At 36.2% G+C, this 8,223-nt stretch overlaps 1 protein-coding gene and 1 long non-coding RNA gene across 2 annotated transcripts; both read right to left on the reverse strand.

The window, feature by feature from the left end:
- On the reverse strand, positions 1–1,043 carry LOC122656346. The gene is made up of 2 exons (XR_006332090.1): positions 757–1,043; positions 1–80 (listed from the first exon to the last, which is right to left on the reverse strand). It is a non-coding gene; the product is annotated as an uncharacterized LOC122656346 (long non-coding RNA).
- Positions 1,044–3,627: 2,584 nt separating this feature from the next.
- Positions 3,628–4,251, reverse strand: LOC122655993 (small EDRK-rich factor 2-like). Its single transcript, XM_043850405.1, has 3 exons — positions 4,155–4,251; positions 3,826–3,928; positions 3,628–3,732 (listed from the first exon to the last, which is right to left on the reverse strand). Exons 1-3 carry the CDS (start codon positions 4,159–4,161, stop codon positions 3,630–3,632), a joined length of 213 nt encoding a protein of 70 aa, XP_043706340.1. The 5' UTR covers positions 4,162–4,251; the 3' UTR covers positions 3,628–3,629.
- Between the last annotated feature and the right edge of the window lie 3,972 nt (positions 4,252–8,223).

Below are 8,223 nucleotides of genomic sequence, written 5' to 3' on the forward strand. Positions count from 1 at the left end.
TTGTTAGTATCCTCACCCTTCCCTAAGAATGAACAATGCTGAATCTCTGATTTTCTTAATAAAGGTGAAGTAATGAACTCCTTGGGCCATGTATACATCAAATGCCATTCAGAAATTTCAGACATGATCAACTCCCTTGTTTACAAATGCAAATCACTTCTGAGAAACTTGTCACCCAAAATAACCAGGGCCATGACTACACTCAACAAAGCTCCTTGTTCCTCCCTCGCATCTGATTTATTTTTAAACAAAGTTATGTATTAATGAACCAAGTGCTCCTGTTTACCCAAAAAATATAAAAACAAGTGCCCTGCAAAGCAGCAGAGATCATAAATATAAGATAGCAAGCAACATTTACAGCACCTACTCAGCATAAACAGGCCTTCAAAAAGTACTTCAACAGGCCATAGGGTTGTACTGATATTGGCTCCATTAGGGATATTTGATGAGATTGTCTAAATCTCAGACGTGGCAAGGTAAGCATTACTTTATGGTTCACCTGCTTCAGACAGTAACCATAGCATTGTAAATGCTGTAGCCTCCATCTACCAACATCAGCTGGTAGCCAAATGACTGAAAGCTCATGATGATGGGTTTGAGCTCCATCATGGTTAAATATGGAATATTCCATCGTGCCAAAACTGTTCTTTACTGAAGAACCGCCTGCACCCACCCAGTGAAATCTACAAAGCCTAACCCTATGAAAAATTGTGTCCAACAAAGGCATATTGTAATTGATTGAAGAGATATAGGTACCAACGCTTAGGAAACAATAAAGACATCTTGCACCAGATTGAGTATGACCTATCAGCATCTTTTAAGGCATATGGATCACTGAACATCAAAATTGTCCTGAAAAACGAAGAGCAAAAATTAGGAATTCCAACAATAGTTTTGTCTAGTCAAGCCTAATACAGCACTTTGGAAGCAATAATGCCCCAAAGTAATAAAGTTATGTCCCCCCTTCAAGACTTGAATAACTGCAATTCACATGTGATGTCAGCTAGGAGAGTGAAAGAAACTTAAACTTCAGGCAAGTTGAATTCCTAGAAGAGTTGAAGCAACTTCTTCTACATAGCTCATCTTCCTCTCTAATACCACAATTGGCCAAGTTGAATTCCTATTTCTCACTTGCTGACCAAAAATTTATACCTGAGAATCCCTTATCTTGCATCCTCGGAACCCCATCAATCACTCCATCACAAGTCCAAACATGTTTCTTCCCATGTGTGAAGTGTGAACTGACCCACTTAGCTAAACTTGCAATATAGCACTCAGGACCAATTTATCTAGATTAAGATGACCTTCTAATCATCAGTAAGGGGTAAAAAAGGGAGACAATTTCCAAATTCCTAGGGTTGTAGTGAAGAAGTTGAGAGTCACACATTTGCCAAGCTTTTAAGGCATCTGGATCACTTGAACATCAAAATTGTCCTGAAAAACAAAGAGCAAAAATTAGGAGTTTCAACAATAATATAGTCTGGTCGAGCCTAATACAGCACTTTGGGAGCAATAACGACCCAAAGTTACAAATTTATATACCCCCTTCAAGACTAGAACAACTACAATTCACATGCGATGTCAGCTAGGAGAGTGAAAGAAACTTAAACTACAGGCAAGTTGAATTCCTGGAAGAGTGGAAGCAACTTATATTACATAGCTCATCTTCGTCTCTAATACCTCAATTGCCCAAGTTAAATTCCTATCATCTTCGTCTCTAATACCTCAATTGCCCAAGTTAAATTCCTATTTCTCACTTGCTGGGAAAAAATGTAGGCCCTGATGATTCTTCTCTTCATCCCTGCTGAGAACACCCTTTATAACATGTTTAAGACACTGAAACGTGTAAAGGATGATGAGATCTCCAGTCCCCACACTACCAAATCCCTTATCTTACATCCTCTGAATCGCATCAATTGCTCCATCACAAATCCAAACATATTTCTTCCCATTTGTGAACTGACCCACTTAGCTAAACTTGCAAAATATCACTTGGGCTCTAAATTATCTAGATCAATGACTTCGTATTCATCAGTAAGGGCTCAAAAAGGGAAAAAATTTAAAAAATTCCAAGGGTTGTAATGAAGAAGTTGGGAGTCCACAATTTCCAAATATACCATATAACCGCAAGAACAAATAACAACTGACGGCCTGCAATTAAATCGAATATTATAGGAGTAATGCAGGATCGGTAAAAAAATTGGTTCTATTTTAATATCTATGAGGTATGAAATTTTAATTCTTTGGGTTTTATTTGTAATGGGAAAAGTGAGGGTCTAAAGAAATGCACAAAAATAAATATTTTACATAGTGGTTGGGCTCATTAGAGATTAGCTTAGTATTTATCTATAATAGTTGTAATAGGAATCTTTATTCGTTAGCTGTTAAGAGTAGACTCCAGTTTAGATTTAATTAATGTTTTGGGGTGTTACTAAGATAAGAATCCTAGAAGTAGTATCTTAGTTTACTTATTTTGGGAAACTAGATATTAGGAGGCTTTTACTATTTTTTTATTTTATTTTTGGATCTTTAAATAGATATAATCACCCCTCCCTTATGTATGGAGTATAATACAGAATTGGTTTTGAGTTGGAAACCAATAGAAGTATTACTCTTTCTCTCTATTAGAGTATGATATGATTTGTATTTCTTAGTATTTGATTTGTACAATGTAGAGTATAAATAGTTACATGAGAGAGGCAGCCCTAGTTGGCTTACCAAGATTAGGAGATAGAGTTTACAAGAATATAGAGATATGATTGAGATAGGATCCTTAAGTACAAGGTAACTGAATATTGAGTGCTAATAGATATGGACACTCAATATCGATCAATACTCTCCAATATCCCGTCTTCTCCTTTTTTCTTTTTTTTTTCTCTTTCTTCATGTTATTGCTCATGGTACTAGTCACAATCTCAAAACAGCCCTCCTCACTGGCTTCTAAAATCAACAAACCAGCAAGCCTTTTCAATCCTGATTTATTAGGAAAATATTTCAGATCTGGGCCTGTGTTGCAACCAATCAATTTATTGATTTCTAATCTAGGAATAGAGTTTGCTGGCTGCAACAAGGAGAATAGACACAACAACTAGTTCACATTATTGATAATACTCAGCTGTTTGAAATGCACCATCCATCCAGACTGTTAATGAATACACATACAGTGAGTTTATGTTAGAAATTTCAAATTGAGTCTGTCTACAAATCAGCAGTTTGACAGATTCAGTAGGTTGATAATTTCTTTCTTCCAAGGGAAACAAGATCTACAAGCTTCTAGGAATTAAAATCGGATCAGCCAAATCAGCCAATTTGGATAGGAATACGCTGATCCCAATTCCAGCGAATTCAGGCCGATTTTAACAACTGGAAAAAAAAGAAGCTAGATTGACAGATGTTAAGAAGAATTTTAGATCAGATATAAACTAAAATCCAATAGCCAGCAAAGTTGCAGGAAGCAGACATGAACTATTTCATCGACATGACGACACCAATGGGTATAGACCCTAAAGATATCACAATACAGATAGAAACAGAAACTGTAATCTGGATACCCACATACAACACTATGATTTCAGCAATATAGCCATGGACTTAGAGAGTCCATCCCCATCAACCCAACCCGACTGCTGTTATTTCTTGTTGTTTTTGTTATTACTTTTACCTCCCGCGTCCCCTCCCGATGCAGCTTGTGCGGCTTTCCTCGCTGCCTTCTCTTGAAGAGCTTTTGCATCCCTGCACATCAAATTTTCAATCAAATATCAAGACGAGTCCCAAAAGAAAATCTTGGCAAGGAGAAAAAACAAAAAAAAAAGGGGAGCTAATGACCTTTCTCGGCGTTGTTCAGGGGTCAAGCCATCGTCTTTGGATTTCGTCTTAGAACCATTCCTAGCCATAGCTCTCTCCCGGTCACGATCTCTCTGGTTTCCGCGTAAGTTGGAATTAAGGCCAAACAAAAACCAACAATAGAGACCAAGTTCTGCGATTTTATCGACTTTTTCACTAAAACTACAAATTAACACCAATACCCAGAATTCTTGAACATGAACTAAGAGATTCAAATATTCAACAATGGAGATTGAACCAAAAATCAAGAGGAATCATCAAATTAAAAATAAGGAAAGAAAAAGAAGAAGAAGAAGAAGTTCAAAGGATATGAGTCATTCTCTAAGAGTACAAAGAAGATCCCTCACAAAGAAACCCTGCAAAAAGTGTCAATTAATGTTAGAAACAATAACACAGAAAAAGAAAATCGGTAAAAGGGCTTTTATTTTCTTTTTCTTTACTGAAAGTGGTTGAGAAACAAAAGAAGGAAACATAGTGAGAAGAGTATAACAAACCTTATTAGCGACAGGGGAGGAGAGGAGAGATAGATGGATCTAAGGTTTGTCTCGCACACGTACACTCCTAACTCGAACCAGAGAAGAAGGTTTACTATAATAATGAGAAAGGCAAAGGACGAAAGAAGAAAAAAAAGGAAGAAGAAGAAGGACCTCAGATTCCTTTTTGCCGATAATTCACAGAAGTATCTGGAAGCCTTAGTGCGTGCGTTTCCCACTTTTCCTCATTTAAGTATGGGTGACAACATGTGGACAGTTGGCCTCCATTGACTGGAACCAGAGTCCACCTTTATGGACCGCTCGGATTGGAATATTTTTATAATCAAAAGGATTGATGAGATGGCGACCGGGCATCCTGAGCCATTGGTTGTAGTTCCACGCGCAAGCGATGAGGACTGTAATTCAGGTACAGTCCGCCATTTGCGGGTGTTTGGTTCGCTAAATCTAGGGATATAAATGGATAACTAAAAGTTTGAATTCGATTCACATCCATATTTATTTAGGCCCGTTTGTTTAGAGAGTTGTCGCCTTGTCGAATTACTAACGGGTGGGTTCTATGAATTTGGAAAAGTAAAGAATTGATGAATTACTATAGCATTCCATGGAAAAGTTGTAAAATCCCACATATTTCTTGGGACTTTGTAATACCAAGGGGTGGGAAAAAATTATGGGATTTGCAATGCCATGTCAGTAGACAATGGTATGATTTTGTTTTTTCCATTATCTCAACATTTCCACTCCTTGTAAACAAACAGCCTGGGTGAGATTGTTGCAATGTCATGTTAGCATTTTACCACAACTTTTCCACCCTTGCAAATTATTCCACTAAACAAACGGGACCTAAGGGACATCCGTTTCATTTAGAGATGTTCGAAAAAAAATCCAAATACTCTTAAAAAATCCGTTTGAAAAAAAATATGAATACTTAATGATAAAAAAATTAAGTAAATAATGATCTTGAAGGATTTTTAAGATTCAACAGGCTCTAGAATATGAGGATAAGAATAAATTGTATCCGCTGAGGGGAGGAAGGTCCGGGTTACACAAGCCAGAGATGTATACGGATGGCCAAAAAAGCCAATTCCATCTGCATCCGAATCCATTTGAATCCATTTAGAAGTATCCGTATTCGGCTAAGGAATATCCATATCCGATAACATCTGATCCCTAGCCGAGCTGCATCCGATCCGTTTACATCCCTAGTTAAATCTACGAAAAGTCACTTTATAGAAACCTGATTCTAATTTAAATAAGGCGTTTGGTTTATGTTGAGTTGAATCGAGCCAGATTGATGTGAATCCATCGATTTACATATTTCTAGTAACAAGTAAGCCGGTTTAGAGATCACCTTAATAGTTTTTTTCTAAATCGATTTACATAAATCAATGGTGAGATAAAAACCCATGAATCTGATTGGAATCATCTTTATCGGGGTTACAAAGAAGAGTCGTTTTTCTGCTCGTCCCAAAGCCCGACGATAGTAACAGGTTCTTCTTCTCTCGTCTTTCTCCACTATCAACTTAAAATAAGACTTGATTCTAGCTTAAAATGTTGATATTGAGATCGTTCACATGTGTTGTTATTATTTTTAAATTTCTTGTCTGCTGAGGCATTTAATCATGTTTATTTAGTCTTGGTGTTTTTACTTATGATATTCTGTAAGTTATAATTTTTTATGATTTACTAACTCGTATATGCATATATATGGAAAAAGTTCTCTGTGTGGGATGCAGGGGTCATGCCCACACACTGTGGGTGATGGAATTACTGCCATGGCCCCATGTATGACGGGAATTCCGTAAATTAGCACTCTATGTATCTATCTCTCTCATCCCTTCCTTTGAAATGATTCCCTTACCCTTCAAAGGAGGAAGAGAGATATAGACACATATATAGGGTGCTAGCTTACGATATACCGCTAGCATACCCAGTCTTTTCTCTATATATGTATGTTCTAAATTGTGAAATAAAATCTTACACGCTTAAGTTTGTTATCGTTTTGATCTTCTTCTTGTTATATGTAAGGCTTTGTCATGCTTACATTTCTAGTATATCTCCCATCCATAGAGCACCTGAGTTTTTTCCTAGACTATGAGGGTTCAAGTCCATCAAAACTCATACAAAAATATGAAAAGATTCATCCTCCATTGCTTCTCACCTGATCTATTCCTTTACTTTTCGTATTAATTATCATCTATGAAAGCATATTTATAGAGTAATTGAATCTGAGTTTGGAACAAAGTAATTGAATATGCTGTGTCTCTCTCTTGGACCTTACTTGTGCAATAATTGATGGTTTTCTCAGAGGATATTTATTGGTTTCTTTTAAGAGGATTTGAAATACTTGAGTTCCAATATTTTCTAACAAGGATGTTTGTTTTTTTGTCCTTCTTTGCACTTTTTAATGGTTAATATGGCATTTTCAATTTTTCTTTCTTTTGTCTGTACCTTCATCAACTCATTTTTAAGGTCTCTGAAAGTTTGTTTCCTCATGGACACTCATTTCTTCACTGTTTATTTATTTATTTGTTAGTATCTCTTATCCGTTGCCTAAGGTTTATCAAATGTGTTTTTCTTCTTAATCTGTTGTCTTGGTTTCTTAAGCCATTTTTGTACAATTATCTGCAAGATTTTAAGATGTATCCAACTAATAGACTTAGGATAATCAAACAGTTTTTCAAAAAGATTCAAGTTACAAAATCAAAGTAATCAAACAATTAATTTGGCATGAGAACGAATCCATAAAAAGTCACTCTATGGAATTGTGGCCAAAATCAATCCAAACACCTACAACATTAGCGAACCAAGCACGCCCTAAAGGGTGTCAAAATGGAAATGGATCCAACCATTTATGATCAAACTGGACGGTTTAGATTTGAATAGGAATCAGTAAAACCTGATTGAAGAGAAACCAGTAAAAACAATAAAACCGGATTGAATAAATTCAATTTTCTATATTACTTTATGTTCAAGAAAAGGATGGTTCTGTGTTTTCAAGGAACTGTATTTCTAAGGTGGAAAATGTTAGAATGTAAAATACGAGAATCTGCAGTATATATTTTGATGGTAAGCTTTAGTTATTCTAAACTTATCTGTTCATATTCTCAAATTAGGTGTAAAAAGAATAGAAGTACAGGGGTACAAAAGTGAAGCGGAATTAAACACATTAAAAATCTAAATTGTAAACCGTTTTCCAAAATCAGCCGAACAAACCGTATGTAAAGCAGATTTGAATCGGTTAATGAAAATCAAATAGAAATTGGTAAAACCACACCGAATGAAAAGACAATTTCAATTTTGGTTGATTCAGTCTGGCTTAATTTTGATTTGCACCTTGCTAAAATGTAAACCGAACCAAAACAAACCAATTGACACCCTTAATACCGACTATATCCATGTATGAACCAGTTTACAAGCAACTAAGGGTGAGCGGTTCAATTTCAGTTAAAAGATTCACTTCCAGTTCAGGATAGGATAGACAAAATTGAAATCGAATCACCGATTGCGGTACAATAGAGTTGTAATTCACTAGTTATTCTAGATGCTCGCCAAATCTAAAAAGACCTACAGGTTATTGTATTCTTCAGAAACCTCCACCCACATCACCATTCATTAGTTCTTGGTAAATCGGTTTTTTTTTTATCGGTTCCGATTATACAGATACTATTAAACGGTTTATAAATGGTATTTGTATAATCGGAACCGATAAAAAAAAAACAACTTGGTAAGGAATAAATTACCCCATAATTCTGAGCCCAATGGTGGAACCTATGTCCAAATTAACCCCGCCCTCCCTTCTTGTGAGGCTGTTTCTGGAGTCAAACCCACGACTACTAAGTCACAATGGAGCAACCTTTCTCGTGCAGATTCTTTGCTGGCAACATGA

Source organism: Telopea speciosissima, chromosome 3, assembly GCF_018873765.1.
Source record: "Telopea speciosissima isolate NSW1024214 ecotype Mountain lineage chromosome 3, Tspe_v1, whole genome shotgun sequence".
Taxonomy (NCBI): Eukaryota; Viridiplantae; Streptophyta; class Magnoliopsida; order Proteales; family Proteaceae; genus Telopea; species Telopea speciosissima.